This window comes from Rhamphochromis sp. 'chilingali' (genome assembly GCF_963969265.1).
Source record: "Rhamphochromis sp. 'chilingali' genome assembly, chromosome: 18".
In the NCBI taxonomy this organism is placed as follows: domain Eukaryota; kingdom Metazoa; phylum Chordata; class Actinopteri; order Cichliformes; family Cichlidae; genus Rhamphochromis; species Rhamphochromis sp. 'chilingali'.
The window spans coordinates 4026805-4046457 of record NC_137945.1 but is presented as its reverse complement, the minus strand read 5'-3'; the positions used below and the strand labels follow the sequence as shown (position 1 = coordinate 4046457).

Below are 19653 nucleotides of genomic sequence, written 5' to 3'. Positions count from 1 at the left end.
TAAAAATCTGTTTTCTGCATTATTCGCTTATTTGTTACGCACAATTCTACCGTTGTTTACAGGCTGTCGGCCGCTACTTTTTCCTTTTACTTAATTCCGAAAAGAAAAGCTAATTTCTGCCGTTCAATACTGAAGAAATTTAAAGTTTTTAAAATTATGCAAAATTACAAAACGCTTAGTTGTGTCTCTAATCAAACCTCTGTAACTTTGCTCTGCTTCACTTCAGCTGCATCAGGTAATGTTCATGTGTTGATTAATGGTTTTCTTTTGTTTTTTATGTACTGCAGAATATATTTTTAAAATCCAGGCCAAGAAAATCGCCTTCACGTTTTTCTGTGTTTTATCCTCAATTACTTTGACACAAAGGCATCTGCTGATGCTCACACCTTTGATAAAGTCTCCAAAGTGTCAGCTTTCTTTTTATATCTATAAAAATATACAAAATGTACTGATGCATGATCTGAATTATAATATTTCTGACTGTCTGAGGCAAAATTTCCCCACACAGCCCTAACAGTTACACAATCATAGCAAAACTCTGTCCTGATAGTTTCCAGTTTCTCTTTTGTATCAGACATACTGAGACAATATTCGGGATAAATAACCACGAACACAATTTATTTATTCAGTTTAGAGGTTTACACATCACATCATTATAATCACAGAGCCCGTTTCACTTGAATCGTCCACTTGATGGCGCAGTAGAGCAAATGAAAAGCTTCAGTTCATCACTAGGATTCATCTCACCATCACTACCAAAGACTGAAGGGGAAGTCCGTGAAAAAGCTGGAGTCAGGCTGGCGAGGCCATGATGAGCTGGGAAGCATATTTAGCAAAGCCTACCAGCTGCAGGAGAGCGAGTTTTCAAAATAAAAGTTGCTTTCTTCTTCTCTGAGGTTTATGTCTTAACAGCGCATCGTGCCTCAGCGCCACCCACTGGAGCCATGTCGCCGTGTGATTGGCAGATTAGACAGTTGCGATTGAACAGGTGTGCCTAATGAAGTGGCCAGCCAGTGCACAGTCAGCGGGGGCCTTTCAGTCAGTTAATGACATCACCAAGGACCACGCACGTTTACACTGTGGTGAGCATGTTTCATTCTGCTTGCAGTGTGCTCATGCAACCTCTGTAGCTTTAACGTTCATACTCCAACTGTAACTGACAAACTTTGTTCTAAATATACTAAAATTAAACACGTGAATTACTTCGCATTAATCTGTAGTATTTTTTACTGTTGCCTGCGCTCATCTGTAAGATTTTTTCCTGCTTGTTTCATCTACCCAGTTTTGTTTTGACCATTACCAAACCTCATTTCCGCTTCCTTTGAACTCTGTAAAAACCCTCATTCTTCACTTTTCTGCACAAATGGAGAAAAGAAAATCTTACGCTTTCTTTTTTGTTAATAAAAACGACAGAAGCAGCAGCTCTACAGCAAATCCTCAGTTTATTTCCTGCACATTTAAAAGCAAATAAAAGAACAAGCTCAGATCTCTGAATTACAGCCCCCATCATTTTAGAAAAACAGAAACATAACAAAAACCTGTCAGCTTGGCTGCTTGTGGATGTGGGAGCCTCAGTGAACAGCTGTCAACTTCCATATCCACAAAAAGCTTTACAGGAAATGACATCTCTGCAGACCAGGAGCCTCATCTGATGCTCAAGCCCTGCAGAATCTGATGCCCCCTAGTGGTACAGTATACAAACCCCACCCCCCTCCCCTTTAATCCCAATCTTCGTCTTGAATAAATTAGCTCGGTAAATTTGCTCTGAAATCAGCATAAGTCAGCCAGTATTTACACCAGTGCTTCAACATTTTTCTGATCTGCACAGGCTGCTTGAGGAGAGAAGCCAGAAGTGAATAAAAACGTACAAACGGAAAAGGTAGAAAACAGGCACACGTGGAGAGGACCCGAACCGTTCAGTTTGTTAGATTCTTATGAGTCTTTACCCGTCATCTTCTGAGCCAGAGCCCGAAGCGAGCGCAACAGTGCTGATGAGTCCACCTGACGAGACACTCGGGTCTCCACTCGCAGGTCTGACGTAACATCACGATGCAGATATTTCACAGGGCGAGCCGGGAGAAACATAACATCCGATTTCACAAAACCCCATGAGTTGCGTCTCATATGTTAAAATACTCATGTTAATGAGAGAAAAGAAAGTTGCTTTCATGCATTTTAATGCTTAAGGCTGTAACTAGATTATTCTTGCTATCGATGAACCTGCTGGATGATGGTTACTCCCCTCAGAGGCTCCCAGAGACCAAGTTAACCTTTTCACATGATTTAAAGAAGGATAAGCAAAACATTTTCTGCCTAATGAACTTTTTCAGATTCCTAAATGAAAACTGTTCTAAAAACAGGACTTGGACGATTTTCGTTGACAATAACAGACTTTACGCTTCACAGCACAGAAAACTCAGAAGCCTTGTCGAGAAAGAACCATGGCCAAAAATTTAAGTGGCATAAATTTTGTGTTTCGCACATTTTCTTTATGATATGGTGAAGAAAAATCATAAGAACTAAATGAGTTTAGTTCCAACTAAATCAAATTCATGCAGACTCTGTGTTTACAGCGTGAACAACATAACGTGCTGGATATCAGCTTCTGAGCCAAATGCTGATTGATGGTGATCCGTTCCTGCCTCAGAGCTCCATATTGATCCGTTTCTCCGCTTCTGTCTGTCCACCTAACAACTGGCACACTTTCTAACATGATGGAGCTTCGTGTCACCGTTTCCAGCCCATGACGCTCTCCCGGCACCATGGGCTGGAAACTCTGGATTTTAATACAATTGAAAATCTCAAAAAGTAGAAGGACAAGCAAAAAACTCAAACGGATCAACTTCACGCACAAAGTCAGCAGCACATCGTCTGCTAAAATGATTTGGCTCAGAAGCTCAAAAGTCCAGCACACCACAGAACTGCAGGAGGTTCGTCACTGTAAAACTGAAGCTTTGCATAACTTTGATTTAGTTGCCAAAAAACCCCGTGGAACATGAGCATGACTGCTCTTCACTATATCACAGTAAAGTAAAACACGCTGAGGCAGCACACAGTATGAACGTTTGCGTCACAGTGACTGTGATGATGGCGGGCAGCCGGTCACAGCCTCTGTAGCACAAGAAACTCAGCAGCTGCTGGATGTCATGTCGTCCATCTGTCTTATCAGGCAGATAATCAATATCTCCATATTCTCTCTCAATAATTAGCTGCCTGCTGAAATACACGGTTAATCAATTACATAAGGAGAAACTAGAGATTAATGCCTGGTGAGTTTCTGGAGATCTACTCGTACCACCTCCTACTGGCCGCACTGCATTACTGCGGCCGGTTTCTTTTCTGTGCTAAACCAAAACAATATTTCATCATTGTTAGACAAAGATTTGGACCTTTCCCCCCTAAATATAACATGAGCATTGAAACGTTAGCTCAAAACGTCAGTTACAGTTTAAGAAGGACGGCGCTGATAGCTGACCGACGGGATCAGACCACAAAAAAAACTGAGTATCTGCAGAAGGGAAACTGAGTGACTGTGACTAAAGGGTGAAACACAGAGGGACAGCAGACAGAAGGGAAGCAGATTAAGTCTACAAAATCCCAACAAAACCAAAAATTATGTGCAGACAAAATCAACGAACAGAGAAAATATACAAAAATGTCAAAAACAACAAAACTGCATCTGTTACTGTAGCTCCTCCACACATCAGAGCAGGGCTGCAACTAACCAGTGTTTCTACTCTGAACCAGTAACTTGAAAGAAGAGTCGAATTAGACAAAAATGATCCTGATCGTTTCAGCCCTGCGTCAGTGTGCGAGGCAAACAACACAATCAATACTGTCTCACAATGATAATGTCAGCAGTTGTACTACCAAGGCTTAAAAAAAATCTGATCTTTGAAGAAAACCCATCAACCTTCAGAGAAAACAAACGGCCAACATGCCTGTTAGAGGATGAGCCTCCCCACATCTCTCTGTGACAGCGTCAGAAAAAGTAATCGTTAAACAAAAGGGGCTGCAGTGTATGTGTGTGTGTGTGTGTGTGTTCAACAGTTTTTAAGCTGAGCCAGCCATCGCTGTGCTTGGCACTGGTTAAAGTTCCTCAGCAGAGGGCAGAGTGTGCTCACGGTGGAGCTCTCAGCCCGTCGCCTCCTCTTCCTCCACGGGTGGATGAAATTTTTGTTGAAGTGACGTTTGTCAGCCGTCACTCGTCTGAGCCGGCCGAGCGTTTCTGGTTCCTCTTGCGAGGAGATCTTTTGGGAGATGCTTTGTCTGAAGGAGGAGAAGATGTTAAGAAGGTGAATTGTAATTTTTTTTCTGAAAACAGAGCGGTGATGCCACACACCTGCAGGTTTTATGTTCTCAGAATCAGGCCAAACATGAGGTCAGAACATGCTTAAAAAAAACCCCAAAAAACCAAATGTGTCTTCCAAAAACATTTCACTGAAGCTTTCTCACACATGTATTATTTACAGTGCAGACTCCATTAACAGGTTTGAGGTTTTTATTACATCTGACAAGCAAACTAAGGAACTTTGAAATAATTACGTGATTCCAAAGAAACTTCCTTGAAGTTATTGTTTAAGGTCCAAAGAAAACTTCAAGCAACCAAAAAAAAAAAAAAAAAAAAAAAAAGGATGCTCCTGCTCAACTACTTTGTTATTTCTGCTACCATCAGGCAGCGACACCTGGTTTTGACTCTCTTCCTACAAGCAGTGTGTAGGGGGAAAATGACCACACATGTAATGTGCGACTAAAAGTATTTTACACCTGCAACTCGACTGACATAACTTGGGTTGACTGCCTTTTGTATAAAAATGACTGAAAGTTGTAACTGAAGACTTTAGAGGATTTTATAACATCTGTAACAGTAATGAAAATATCACAGGTATGACAAAAACAAGCAACGGGATCACTAACGTCTTCACATGTTTTCCAGATACTGGAGGAGTTTGCTGGGTTAAGTAAAAATGAAAGAAGGAAAATCATTTTTATAGCCAACATCCAACCAAGCAGCTGCACCACAACCCCGCTTACTGTGACCACCACTCTCTAAGACCAACTTTCACACACAAGGAAGAATGCCAAGAACCAGATGGTCTGATCACAAAACAGGTGAATAATGTGACGTGATGTCAGTGGGAAACTGTGTTTAGTTTAACTTTCTGCAGTTTCTCACTAACAGATCAGAACATCTGGAGCACCAGGAGTGGGAGAAGAACACTAAACACTCCAACATCAGGACCAAAGTTGTGTTACAGACACACAAACACACGACATGCAGCAGACCTCACCTCTGCGACTCTGCACTGAAGACGCAGGAAAACATGAGAGCAAGGAAAGCAGAGAGAGGAGGAGAAAGAAGGTGAGTGATCCTCGTGCTCAGTCAAGGATTAAGATCATTCTGAAACAGCAGGTGAAGCAGGAAGAAAGAACAGAGCAGCAACAGCAGCAAATATCCTGAACCTGTTCATATAATAAACTCGAAAATGTTTGGGTGCGGAGAGAAACAGCAGCTCTACAGACGTCTGCCAACCTCAAGAGCTGCACAGGAAGCAGAGGTTGCAGGGACCCGTGATGAAAGCTAAGATGTTTAACCTGGAGAAATCTATGAACCTAAAAGTAGTCCAACTCCCTAAACTAAGCATGTACTAAGAAATGAAATTAAACACCATCTGTGCAAGCACTGTTGAAACCTGAAATTTCCTCCTCCTATAATCAGGTTGTATTTTAAATATCACTGAAACGTGTGGCTCACTGCAAATGATGTCCATGTGGTCCAGTGCTCGTGTTACTTCACTCTAAAACAGCCAACATGCTACTGTTCTGCAGAGTCACTTCCATATTTAAATGGTTAAAGCTCGTGTAGTCTTTTGTTTAATTAAAGGAATTAAATGTAATTTTGGTGAATGTTTTCAATGTTACAAAAGATACACCTGCACGCGTGAATCAGCTGATTCTGTGAGGAAGAAAAGCTTAAAAGGTGCTCTGAGAGGGAGTGTTCGGATGAAGCTGACAATCTCATCTGAGACTTGTGGTGTATAAACAGTTGGATTTCTGTGTCTGCAGATAATAAAGTACATAAAAAAGAAAGCTTGTGTGCGAGCTGATGAGGTCACAGGATGTGTGCGAGGAGTACGTACTGATCTGGTTCAGTGTTTCTGGGGGGATCCAGCTCAGGTCGACGTCGTTGTGGCTCGAAGTTCCCGTTTCTACCTTTGGAGCTGGACGCCTCCTCTACAAACAAACACAGAATGAGCTGTCTGCTTCTTCTTTTTTTTGCTAATACACCAACTCAACCTCATATAGCTCATGCTTTGGCCAAAAGCTCCAAAGAGTTTAAGTCTGTGACAAACACCTGCAGATCCTGATGTAAAAAACACTAGCTAAACCATCAAAGGGTTTATTTTTCCCCTCAACTACCCATTTCTTTAAAAACAGTTTCATCTGATGGTATCTGCACCTTTCTGGACTCCAGCAGCTGGTGAAGGCCTACAACCACGAGCAGCCCAAGACCTGACAGGAAGACATACATGAAGATCCTGGCAGAGAGAGAGAGAGAGGGTGGGTTTATGGACAAATGCAGGCAAAGGGGGAGGAAAAAAGCCAGATTGGGTGTGTATATATATATATGCATGCTTACGTCTCTCCATCAAGCCCATCCTCTCTCTCAGTGATGGTGACAGTCTGGTTAAACACAGCATCCTGGAAAACGTTTCCCTGTAGGTGGGAAAAGAATGGATGAGAAATGTAAATAAAGAAACAAAACGCAATGGTGGAAAATAATGGCTACAGATCACTTTTTCCTACTTATTGTCCCAAATTTCCACACAGAATCTGATTTGTTACATCGCTGACATTAGAAGAGCTTAAACCAGTCATGCTTACACTGCTGTCCTTGTAGTTGAGGTTGATGACGAGTCCGAATGGCCGCCCACCCATTGGCTCTGCAGGGATGAAGGAGTACTCAAAGGTGGCCTGTCTGCTGGGAGGAACCACGGTGCCGAGCTGGAGAGCGGTGAAGTTCTGGATGTAGAACTGGTAATCCTGAAAGGGGACAACAGGACAAATTTAGAGAGAGATGAAGCTACAGCTATGAATATTTGTTACAGCTCATTTTCTTACCTGTGGGTAACGGAAAGAAGCATCCAGAGACTCTACGATGAAGTTCTCCGACCCTTTGTTAGTGAAGCCAAGAAGGAACTTAACGATGTCGTTGGCTGGGAAGTCTAGAGGAAGGATGGCATGAATCAAACGGGGGTTTCAATACAGGAAAATCTAGAAACTGCTGAATGAAAACAAGAGGGCGGATACACAAAGACATTCACCTTCTCCTTTGACAAACAGGATGGTTGTGTCAGCGTTGGGGGAAGCCTTCACCTCTCCAACCAACGCTTCCTCCTCTTCATCTTCTTTTTCTTCCGTCTAGATAAGCGCACAGGTTTAGGTAACGGGACGAAGAACAGGTTCACGTTTATCACGGTACAGTAAACAGCGAAAACTTGCATCATCTATGAAAACATTTCTACAGCCAATTTAATCACTTACCAGTTCTGTGTTATCATCATCTTCCACTTCTGCCTCATCATCCTCTTCGTTCACGTCGTCCACCACGTCTTCATCCACAGCCTCAGCCTCCTCATCCTCAGTCAAATCCTGGGCACTTGCCACTGGTCCTGACAGAAAGTATGGGAATTTTTACCAAGCCTATAAACAATCTTTATTTCATGTAATGGTTCAAAGACCCCGGAGCAGCTACAGAGGGTCTGATATTTAAAGCACATCTTCAGTTCACCAATGAGCTCCGTGATGGTTGGAAAAATGGATGCAAGCCTAAAATTGACCACAACACAGATATGACTTTGTACTCCATCAATGTTCTTCTGGTACCTAAGACTACATGGTTCTCAAACTTGTTGCACGTGTGCTTAAGAACAATCCAAGCATAGCCTGGAGAACAGATCCAGACCAAGCTAAACACCGAGCTGCAGCATTCACTACAACCTAAAAACTTGGAAATTACAAACTCTACTTTTGGTGGTTTAAAGCTTGGGATGATAGATTTTGTTAAGGTAACATCACACAATCTTTCAAAGGTAGATACAAGCATCAAAGTCTCCATGTAAATATATTATAAACAAACAAAAACAGTTCTACATTTTCCAAGACGACCATCATCTCAGATCTAAGTCAAGTGAAGAAGGCAACTGGACTTCACTTCTCACCCAAGAGCCATCTTTAGTTCTAGAACTAAACGGTAGCGAGTCACATGTATTTAAACCTTACTGGCATTTATGGTCACCACACTGGTTCACTGGTTGTATCAAGCGCAAACTGTAACTTGAAGGCGCACGGTACTCGCCACAGTTCTCTCCTGAACTGGTCTGCATCAGTGCTGGTGTAAGTGTAGAAGTTTCTGCTGTTTCAACATCTGCTGTAATCAGGGAACCTTTGAACTGTGGTATTGATATACAACTAAAAACTTAGTTTACAAAAAACAAAAAAACCAAGTTGATCGAACAGTTTTCTCTTCCACCCAGCTGGCTGCACATGGCACATTACAAAAGTTAAGAGAAGCATGAAAAACTGAAATGATGCCAAAGTGTGGCACATGCCAGCAGTTGTGACGTCAGTTTGGGCTTGCATCGCGCAGAGAGATGACAATGGAGAGCATAACCTAGGCTGCACCACACCTTTCGCCCCATGACAGCTGGAACAGTCGTCTGTTGTCCAGTTCAGTGTGGATGGAGCCCGCGCTGAACTGGATAAAGAGTTAAGAAAATTGACGAATAACACTAGCATGCAAACATTTTTGAACATTTAACATTCAGATCTGCGTGAAAGCAAATACCTTTGTTTAGTTCATCAGTGCAGTCACACCCTGTCAATTAGGGTGCAGCTATCCACTTGTTTAAAAGCTTATCCAAATGAAGGCAGCATACCCCAGCTAACAGAGTCAGACACTGACACAAGATCATTTTAGAGTCACCCATTTGCCTGACATGCATCTATTTGGGCTGCAGACTTCTCCATCCAGGATGCTCCAACTCAGAACCTTCTTGCTGTTTTGCAACCATGATAACCAATGCACCACCATGCTGCCTAGTTTTATGACTCATGACAGCGACCCAATAACACAGTCAGGTTAGTCCCACTACTTCCCCTCACTCTGTCTGCATATACACAAGGCCAGGGATTAACCAACACATTAAAATGAAACTTGTTACAACATTATTAACCGTGATAATAATGATGTGCATAATATCCACACAACACCATGTTCTTGGTTAGACTTTATGATTACAAATATCAATACCCTAATATAAAATTGCTATTGTTAAACTCTCTAAAAGCGTATCCACAGGCCCGTGATGTAAAAACAGTGTTGCTTAAAAGAAATAGGAAGCCAACACGTCCGTTTCGTCATGTAAACGCCGAACTAACCCACAGCTTACAATCACAGCCAACAGGATACGATCCAGATAACTTAATCGGCCTCAAACAGCCGTTCAGCTGCACAGTGTGCAGACCAATTGAGTAAATAAGCCATACTCTTACAGACTTAATTATCTACTTACATTAATTAAGCGGGCATTTGAAGTAACAGTCCCTCTGTGATTCAGTTCTGCGGGGTTAAGCTAAGTAAGCTAGCGTAGCAACAAAAGTAACTTTACCCCGTTTTTCAGCAACTTTCACAAGTTTTGTTGATTACATCATATTATGTGTGGCAACTCCGAGGCTCCGTTTACACAGAGAGGAAATAAAGGAGCTGAAATAAAGCAGCACGTTAACTGAGCCTCTTAGCTTCCCTGCTAACAGTAAGGACACGTCAGTCTAACCAGGCGTTTAAAGTACCTTGACGTGAGCTACCTTACACTAAATTACACGAAACAACAAGAGGCATTTGCGAAAACGAAATCCACCGTGGAGATATCCCTCTAATTGCCCCACATTTACGATGAATCCCTTCATTTTTATATACACGCTTCACTTCAACCAGCACGCTTAATGGAGAGCGGCCTTCCCCTTTCCCCACAGCAGCTACTTAGCTCGACAGCTAACACTTCTTTTCCCCCTAAATCGCTGCGCTTTTCTTCGTATCTTTACAAACAGACTCACCTTTGATAAGGAGAGTCGCCGGAAAGGCTAACAACACCAGTAGCAGAAGTTTCGGCAGAAATTTCATCATTTTGAAGTCGAAATCAATGCGTTCTCATTCAGCGTCGGTCAGGCTGTCTATGAGCGTCGCTGTACTGCTTCCGTTACTCTAACTATGACGCATGCGCAGAAGTCACGGTGGAGTTTGTGGTGTGGCGTCAGCCCCCGTTCAGGTCGCAGTTGTGTTGGTATAAAAATGGTTGGACACGGTTGAGATTGTTAAGAATAATATAACTTTTACAGAGAACAGCTGACCTGAGTTGTGGACTTTCTGCTCAAGTTGGGGAAGTTTAGGAAGCACGAATGCAAAGGAAACAAAACCGGAAGTGAACACTGCCGAGAAAAAAACAGAATAAAAACGAACTTTAATTGATCAAGTGCTGAAAGAATGACCTTTATTCATAACTTACATTTCATATTTAATTCTAAGAATGAATAATAGTACTGTTTCTTGTTGCAGATATAAAGAAACTGGGAGTTTCTACGAAATGTCAGAATAAATTAGCAGATGCAGCTAGAACGAAAACTTGTTTCTGATGCTTTAAAATGAATGTCTAATCTTTTTAAACTGTTTTCTATTAATAATACTAATTCTTTATTTAAAAGGGACAGTGCAGTTTAACGTTGTTGCTGTTGTAGCCACAAATTGCGTTCAAACACGTACAATTCAGTCACGTACACATCCAAATCACAATATGCAATATATACAGATGTTTTTTTCTTTGTTTTTTCTGTCAGTGCGCACTTTTCTCCTGTTGTATGTTCAGCGTTATGTTCCACAACAGATATGAGAAAAAGAATGATAAAAGTAAAGAAAAAATATTTTTTTATGAATTAGCAATATTATTTTAAAAAAACAACAACTGCTAATTATTTTTATTCATCATATTTTTAATGGCAAACTCTTAATCTGACTGTTTATAAGATTTATTACGTTTTAATGCCACTTATAAAAAATAATTTTATTTTTATTACAATTTATTTGAAATTCCTTGTCACTGCATGTTGTTTTGCTACTTTAGACTTTCCTCTGTTTTACTATCAGACTGTCAGTCATCTGTGCAGCACTTTGAACTTCACTAACCAGGATGAAAGGTGCTGAACAGTTAGTAAGTAAAATTTTGTTTTATTTATTTCTAGATAAAAGATCACAACGTGCTTCACACAGAGATAAAGTATAAAACAAAAACAGATAAAAGTTAAAAAAAACAAAAACAATACTACTACTAATACACTGTATGCATGTATATATATTCTGTAACCATTTCCACATCATCTCCTGGTACTTTAACCAGAAGTGAAACTCTTGACGTCAAGATTTATTTATTTTGATTTTTTTAAGAGTGTCCTTGCATTCAACTACCTCACACATTCAATGGCAAGAAAAACCAGAGCTCTTGGATCTTTGACCTCGTGTTTTGAGTTTTGTGGTTTTCACAATTTATTGTTGGGTTTATTAGGTAGCTTACATTCAAGTGTTATATTATTTAGTCTTTTGGGTATAGCATTTCCAGTGCTTCTGACTTAGGTATTTATGTTTCTTAGCTCCTTGTTTGATGTCTCCTAGTCTCGTTTCTGTGCATCTTCTGACCCTTTTTTTGTGTTAGTCTTGTGTTCTGTTACTTCCTGTCTTACTTTCCTTCATGTCACATGCTTTAAGTTCTGTGTCCCCTTGTATAGTTAGATTCTGCTCACCTGTGCTTCTTTTCCCCAGATGTGTCCTCTGTCACTAATGACCTTATGTGTGTATTTAAACCCTCAGTTTGCTTCTTTGTCATGGTTTTCAAACATGCTGTATGTCCTAGTGTTTCACACCTTTGATGGCTCAGCTTTATGCTGTATTTGCTGCACTTGTGTCCACATATTTAAAGTAATTATTCGGCTGAGCTGATGTCTTATTTTATTTATTTTTGCTCCCTCCCCCCCCAGATTAGATGTAACACATCTAATACATTTTAAAAATCATCATTGCACATTTTTAGAAATATTTTTGTCCATGAAAGGTGATGTGACACAACAGCTAAATATCTGCTGTTGGCATCAGTAAACGTCTCACTTTCAGAGATGCAATAACAGGATCTGAGTCGTATTTCTAAATAAGATGAACTTTTCTGTTGATTGTTTATTTGTTTTTTATTTCTCCCATATGGAACACACTGCAATTATCACATGGCAAAACAGGCCGAGATTGAATGATCTATAATTTCAAATAATATGTAAATAAATTTAGTAAAATCTGTGATGATATACTGAGTAAATAAGAAAAAAACTGTGACATTAGAAGCAAAAAAATCATCAAAGCATGAACCAAAAACAAAAGAAACAGCGTCTCTTCAAAACTTAACACAATCAACACATGAATATTCAGTAAATTATATTCTATTGCATCTATTTTTATGAAATAAAACATACAAAATGCAAAAATGGTTTCCAGCTAGAATGACAAATCATGGCTGAGTGAAGATTTATTCAGTACATGACTGGGATGCAATCCACACAGCAAGACAAGAAACCCCAAAAACACGACTTACTGGATACACACAAGAGTAAAATATAACTTTCCCAAACGTGGACAGGAGCCCGTGTATCAAAATAGTCTGCAACGTCCAGAAATCTCCAGTCCGACGTACTTAAACAGTCTCTTCAGATTTCAGGAAATATAAACTTTTACTGTGTGCAGAGATATTCAGACAGCATGACACGAGAAACAGAAAGACACAGTGTGTTAGTTAAGTCCTTTACAAACACAGAGGTTACTGCTGCTGTTTAAAACCGATGATCTGTCGGTGGTTTGTCGACAGGTTACTGTACATCAGAAGTCAAAAACAAAACCACACTCCCCTGAACATGAATTAAACCCGGGATAAATAAATGCTCAAACTCGAGGTTTCTAAACCTTGTTCCTGTTCGCCTGCCCCACTCCTTCCTTGTGGTTGCATCACTGCTAAGAAAAAAGTATTTTCTGACTTTTCATTCTTTCCTTTTCATTCTCGGGCTCACGTCTAGAGAGAAGACAGATCTAATTATTTTCATTCCCTGCTCCTCTTCTTCTTTTTCTGCATCCTTTCAAATGAAAGTCTGCTGACAATCTGTCGTTTTCTTAATGCCAACAAAACCCATAAAAAGACCAAAAAACCATCAGTGTCTCAATTCATCTCTCTGTGCTTTCTGGATTCCCTTCAGATCACATAAACGTGTCAGCATGTGACCATATTTGTTTCATTACTGGCATCGATGGCTGACAGAGCAGTATTTGGGCTCGTCCAGGTAACTTTGGTTTAATCCTGGCTTTTCAGAACCACAGACCTGCTCTGGAGCAGGTCGTGTTCGACATTAGAGATCAAGAGATATCTGGAATATGGAAAATAGTGTCAGGGAGGTCCTGGGAGGTCCCTCAGACCTCAGTGCGCAGATAATAGGGGGTCTGTTTCATGGGTGTCGCTCCCTGATGAGCACCTGCTGACTGTAAGAGGTCTTACAGCACTTATTCTTCTATGCATCTTAATAATGGTCCTAAAACAGGACAACTCGTTGTACTTGTTGACATCATATCAAATTTGCATTACGCCAACATTTGAATTCAGTTTTCATTTGTATTCTTTATTCTGGTGGTGCCAGAGTGAAGCAGTTAAAAAGATCCCCAGTTCAACTCCAGCCACAGACACAAAACCAGGAAAACCCTCCAAACAAACCCGCTACCTGCTGTGGGGAGCCTTCTGAATACGGGGGAAGCTGTAGGCAGCATTTTCCTTTTATTTTAAAGAATAAAAACTAAAACTGTCTTTCTCACATCTGAACACGAATTCAATAAGAACAGGAAATCCATCAGATCCACTCTGTAGTGAGTAGAGATGGCACGATACCACTTTTTTATGTCCGATACCGATACCGATATCATAAATTTGGATATCTGCCGATACCGATATGAATCCGATATAGTGTTTTTTAATCAACAAAACTGTTTTTTAAAATATCTTGCTGCATTTTGCAAGTCTGCAAGTTCATACTCAAGTTTAAAACAACAACTACACTAAAGCTATTCTGTTATACCTGTATACAAAAAAAATATTTCATAGTTCAGCAATACTGATCAATCTAATAAACTTAAACCTACACCATCCTCCCTATTCTGGTATTTTAAAGAGTACTTAGCGTAAATATTAAGCAACCTAACTAATAGGGTTCCAACTCCCAGCAACAACAAAAATAAATAAATAAAAAATAGGGAACCACCCCTCACGCTCCACCTCATGATGCTTAATCGACGTAATCAACCTTAATTTGATTCAGTGTGAAAAAAAATGCACAGAAATCAATTATTTTTCAAGAAATATTAAATAGATTCAACATCTTTCTTCAACAAAATTGCAGACTGCACAGATTGTACCTTCCCAAAGGAAAATGTACTATAGCTTACTAGGGTATATATATTAGACTTAATAGTCACTATATACAGTAATTGACTTCTATTCATTTTACATCAAATTAAAACTTTGGGTGTCAGATAATTATTTATTAAAAGCTTGACATTTTAAATGAGAATAAGAAAGAAAAGTATGTCTTTGTGCCCCCTTTTCCCAGTTAATGCCCTATCGGCCCCCCTGGCTAAACTTTGCTAGATCCGCCCCTGCACAGTTACCAGCGTCAGCTACGTAGAAAAAGATCCTGGTGTAGAAAGTAATATTAAATAAATTGTAACAACAGCTTATCAAGCTTAAACGTGCTGCTGTTGTTCAGCCGCTGGTTTGCTCTTTCTGGCGCAAAGTGGGCCAAAAACAAACAAGAGACACGGACTCGCGACAGAAAAGCCGATCAGCTGATTTAAGCAGTTTCACGATTGAAGTAGCAGCCGGAGAGCGAGAGGCAGTCGCTCGTTAAGCTTAACGTGGGAATGCTTTACAAACATTCAGAGATGGACTTACACACTTGCTTTACTTCTCTCGGGGATAACTTTGTCGGAGATGAAATGCCAGGTTGCTAGCGAAGCTCCAAATGCTATCCAGACCACCGACAGGTCCCGCATGCCACAGCTGCTCTATCACGTGATGCATACTGCTCCGACGTTCTGAGGCGAGTTACGGCGTGTTGCAAGTTTTGTGAGGTGCTTTCGTGATATTTAATGGATCGGATTACATTTTTTATTTTTCTCCGATATCCGATCCAGTAATTTAGGTCAGTATCGGACCGATACGTAATATCGGATCGGTCCATCTCTAGTAGTGAGTGAGTTTGATCAGAGCACAGGGACACCGCGTCTGATGAGAGGAAATTTGGTTGAGGGTGGAGAAACCTGCCGATGGAGCAGCCACTGTTGGACCTGCTGGACTTTTTTATTGATCTGTTTTTGTTTATCTGGGATTTTGTCTTGTGAGGGTGGAATAATCAACTTAATCTTTTTTTAGTTTGTTCTGTTATTTAAAGTCTTTTAAACTTAAAACATTTTGGAAAAAAATGCAAATTAAAAATGCAAACTGTAGAACGGAAACATTTCATAGTAGGTAAAAGTCACAAATGTAATCTGAATATTTAAAGAATGACCCGAGTAAGAACCTTTCTCAGATTTGTTTGCCTTTATGTTTAAGGAGCATCTCCTCTGCAGCGTGTCGATGTGAGCTGACTGCAGTGCCTGTTAGGATTATTTGCCAAGCAGTGACTTATATCATGAGTTATGAGTCTAATTAGCAGTTTTCAACAATGAACAAGAACTTTGATTCGGCTTATCACATGTTCATTTGAAGTATGAAACATTTATGAGTCTTTTATGTGGATGTAGTGAGATTACAGTGAATTTGTTGTGGATTAATCGACATGTGGAGCTGAAACGAGGCTTTGTGGTCTTTTCCTGGGCGTTGTTGGCAGTATTAAAAACACAGACCACACCCAGAGCTGCAGTTTAGGAGTCTTGTCTGAATTCCTGTTGTATTATAAACTAGATTAATCCTGCTCATTCCTTCTTCATTTCCTCTTCTAGTTTGTCACAGGTGATTAAAAAGTTACACGTTACTTGTTTCTAGTCTCTCTCACTGCTTCTCTTCATGCATCCTTCTGTCGTTCGCTCCTCTACTTCTATATTCTCATAAAACATGACAGCATGCTAGATTTATCCCTCCATCTGCTTTTTTCTCTTCATCCACCGCTCATCAAAAGAAAATTCCCCTTCAGGTCAATTATTACCTGATATCACCGGCTCATGATGTTCAGTGCATTGCAGCGCTCAGTGTAAAACTACAAAGGTTTATCTATCTATTTTTTTTTTTTTACACCAGACAGTTCTGCCCAATAGATTCTTAAACTTTTAATGCCTAAATTAAAAAATATATATTTCAGTGCCACCTAAAGAAGAACCATGAAGCTGCTTGTGGTTCATTTCCAGCTCAGATCCCAAACCTTTCGTTCGGCGCACTTTCACTCTGTTTCAAACCATATACAGTAACTTTGAGACGTGACCAGAGCCTCGAGGTTACTACTGATGCTGATTCTGCAGCTGCTTTCGGACGGACATGGATGAAACTCCAGGAGTTTACAGATTTGTGTTCAATGTAATAATTTAAGATCTGTGTCAAAAAAAAGTGAAATTGATTTCCATGACTTTGCACATATTTCTGGACAGTGCTTCATAATATTTTGTGTAGATTCTTTTTTTTTAACATAAATGCTAATTTTACATAACAAGAAGAATAATTTTGGAGATACTGTAGAAAAGGCCTGAATGGAGCTGAAGTAGATGTATTTTCCAATAAGCGATGGACCTGATAGACGTATCTGTGTCCATCAGATACAGGAAAGGCTTCCCCAAGCATTCAGACAGCCCTCTTTAATCATAGCGCACCCTGCTCCGCTGCACTGCATCCTGGTCAGTTTCCTTCACCTTTAAGTGCAGAAACTGCTCTTTGATTGGCTGTTGAGCAGATGTGTTTATTCTCAAAGAAGCTGCAGCTTTGTAATCCATCACGTCTAATTAAAACCCATTAAACTTATTTTTTTAAACATAATTTCCTGTTTTAAAAATTGACCAGAACAGTCTAACAATCTATCACCTGTCTTTCTCGTTTCCCATAACACTGAAAATGTAAATGAGCCCTGAAATGCAAAGAACATCACCAGCTGCTTTTATAACGCTGAAGGTGGATGTAACTGTGAATTTCAGGCCCTCTCTCTCACAAACTCGTCTTCCTCTCCGCTTTAGTTGCAACACTCCACGTAGTTTGCCGGCAGCATGCCGGACTTGCCGGTTCTCTGCACGGTGCCGTACATCCAGCCCTCGTCGATGGGCTGAGCGTTGATGATGACGTCGCCGTCCCTGAATGAGACCTCATCGTGATCTTGAGCCACGTAGTCATACAGCGCACGGTAAACACGCTGCAAAAAGACCGAGACACAGATTTCAGGGTTTCAGGGATTTTGTTCTCAGGGAAAAAAACCCTTTAAATTTAGACCAAAAAAAACTTTGTTTCAGAAGAGTGTACCATGGTGCCTGAGTGTGGAGGAGAGGTGACAGATCTGACAGATGACATGCTGGTCTGATGCATGTAGCCGTGATACTGCTGCTGCTGCTGCATCTGGACGCCCTGATGGTACGCTCCAGGGAGCACAGGAGCTGGGTGAGAGACACAGAAACACAGAGAGAGAGAGGCGTGAGAGCAAATAAGTTGAAAACTCTGTTCTGCTTTCTTGGAAAACTCTGCCTCTGTTGCTGTGAAACTCTTTGTGAAATGTTAACAATAAAACCCCCACAGTGACCTTCATGCACAATGCTGCGAGGAGACAGTGAGTTAGTTTAATCTGTGGATCAGAGACGGGAAACATAAGTCGGCCCATGCGTTCACCCTGCTGTGAGGAGGAAACAAAACCGAGGAGGAAAGATACCCGGAGTTTCAGCGCTGCTGCGGTCCCAGAGGTCAGAGGTCAGCGAGCTGACAGACTGAGCCTGGCTGAGGGTGAGCGACTGCTGGGAGTGCTGCCTGCTCAGCCTGCGGTCAGCTCGCTCTAACAGCCGGCCACCACCGGAGGGCAGCGCGGGACAGAAGTAACAACAGGAAAAACAAAGAAAACATCTCTAATAAGAACAAACACAGTGCGTAACAGCATGAGCATATCAGCTATTTCAAATTATAACTTATGGTTCTGTTAGTTTTCTTTTTTTGCTATTTTTAATTCAGTTTAGTTTCAGTTAGTTTCCAGAGGGGGGGTTACTTATTTCAGCATACAGTGTCAACACCGTCACATATGATTCTAGTAATAAAACGCTACATGCAAAAAATGTTTCCTTATGTTTGTTGCGCGAACCAAATTTCACCCAAATTACATTTTCATTTGGTTTCATAAGCACACATTATTTTTCCATTTAGCTGCTTTTTAGACATGTTTTTATTTCAGTAAACTGAAATGTTTGGGTGTTAGTTGCATTTCCATCAACTATATTTACTTGGATTTTATCCACTGCATTTTGCACAACATGGCAACGGCAAAGCTTCAGTCAGGATGTTGGCTAACAGGATCAACGTGCTGGTACTAACTATAACCAGACTCTTGCTTAAATGTATTTTTTGTTTAAACTCTGGAAAGCTTGAGTTGAAGGCAGCTGGACTTACTTTTAGGTGCTTCTGTCAGGGACCTGGATCTGGGTGGCTGTGGCTACAATGTAGCTGCCATCACCAGTGTGTGAATGTGTGTGTGAACGGGTGGATGACTGCATGTGTAAAGCACTATACAAATACAGGCCATTTTACCATTTTAAATAATTTTGTGTTGCTGAAGATGACTTCAAACTAATTTAATGTAATGTTTAGGTCTTCAGGCTACTAAAAATTATGGTAAATGAAATGATATAAATATATATACACATATTATATTGAGTACTACAAAGGCTGAATGCGCCATCTTGTGGTTCAGACTGGTATTACACAAGAGCATATTTCCAGTTAATATCTCTAAATCTTGGACTTACAGTGTGACTGTTGACAGTTTTAGTATTTTTATTTTATTTTAACGTCACAAACAAAGACATTTAAAAAAGGACCTTTATGATAATAAGGATTTTTTTTAAAGTAAAGGCAGAACTTTCAACTTGATCAATGCAAGAGTGTGAACTGAGGATCAAACTTGCACACAGCAGGCTGGAAAATAATTTGTGAACATGTTTATTAGTGTGTAAAAGGGTAATGTGACTTTAAAAATCATTAATAGTAAAACCAGGGTCATGAGGGGTCATGAGAGATGTATGCAAATATGCAAAATATTTTAGTTTGAAAACATTTCTTGAGGATCCAGAGCTACCAGACATCCTGCGGAGGCTTTTGGACTGAATGTTGTCCTCAAGAGGGTCAAAGTCAAAGATGGAGCCTGGGTCTGCCCTCCACACCTTCAGGTCTTCAGACAGGAGGGAACAAGATTTGGACAGAAGCAGTGACTGAAACAATCCAACATTATTAAGTTGATAAATATTCCATGACTTCATTTGAACTGACGTTTCTCTGACTTTGTTCTTGACCGTAACAG

General features: G+C 40.4%; 2 protein-coding genes across 8 annotated transcripts in view; both read right to left on the bottom strand.

Moving 5' to 3' along the window:
* Positions 1–1423: 1423 nt before the first annotated feature.
* ssr1 (signal sequence receptor, alpha) lies at positions 1424–10275 on the bottom strand. Of its 2 annotated transcripts, XM_080865927.1 has the most exons (10): positions 10117–10275; positions 7546–7673; positions 7326–7422; positions 7123–7226; positions 6886–7044; positions 6641–6717; positions 6461–6539; positions 6141–6234; positions 5292–5306; positions 1424–4269 (listed from the first exon to the last, which is right to left on the bottom strand). In XM_080865927.1, the coding sequence occupies exons 1-10, from the start codon at positions 10184–10186 to the stop codon at positions 4202–4204; spliced, it is 891 nt and encodes a 296-aa protein (XP_080722053.1). In that variant the 5' UTR covers positions 10187–10275; the 3' UTR covers positions 1424–4201. The 2 variants fall into 2 exon arrangements, with proteins under 2 accessions (XP_080722053.1, XP_080722054.1); XM_080865928.1 differs by lacking the exon at positions 5292–5306.
* Positions 10276–16777: 6502 nt separating this feature from the next.
* LOC308386270 (uncharacterized protein) overlaps positions 16778–19653 on the bottom strand; it is an 84468-nt gene continuing 81592 nt past the window's right edge. For 4 of the 6 annotated variants that reach the window (XM_080865687.1, XM_080865692.1, XM_080865688.1 and 1 more), the window contains 4 exons: positions 19432–19524; positions 18022–18141; positions 17622–17752; positions 16778–17514 (listed from right to left, as the gene is read on the bottom strand). In XM_080865687.1, the coding sequence (XP_080721813.1) occupies positions 17338–17514; positions 17622–17752; positions 18022–18141; positions 19432–19524 (521 nt within the window). In that variant the 3' untranslated portion in view covers positions 16778–17337. The remainder of the gene's footprint in view (positions 17515–17621; positions 17753–18021; positions 18142–19431; positions 19525–19653) is intronic. The other 2 variants (XM_080865689.1, XM_080865690.1) reach the window with 2 other exon arrangements.

What these genes read in the sequence shown, in the direction of transcription:
- ssr1 (XM_080865927.1), bottom strand. Translation starts at nt 10,186, where the DNA reads ATGATGAAATTTCTGCCGAAACTTCTGCTACTGGTGTTGTTAGCCTTT. An exon ending in CCTGTTTGTCAAAGGAGAAG is followed by an intron (nt 7,227 to 7,325) that starts GTGAATGTCTTT and finishes TCCTTCCTCTAG; the next exon opens with ACTTCCCAGCCAACGACATC. An exon ending in TCAACTACAAGGACAGCAGT is followed by an intron (nt 6,718 to 6,885) that starts GTAAGCATGACT and finishes TCCCACCTACAG; the next exon opens with GGAAACGTTTTCCAGGATGC.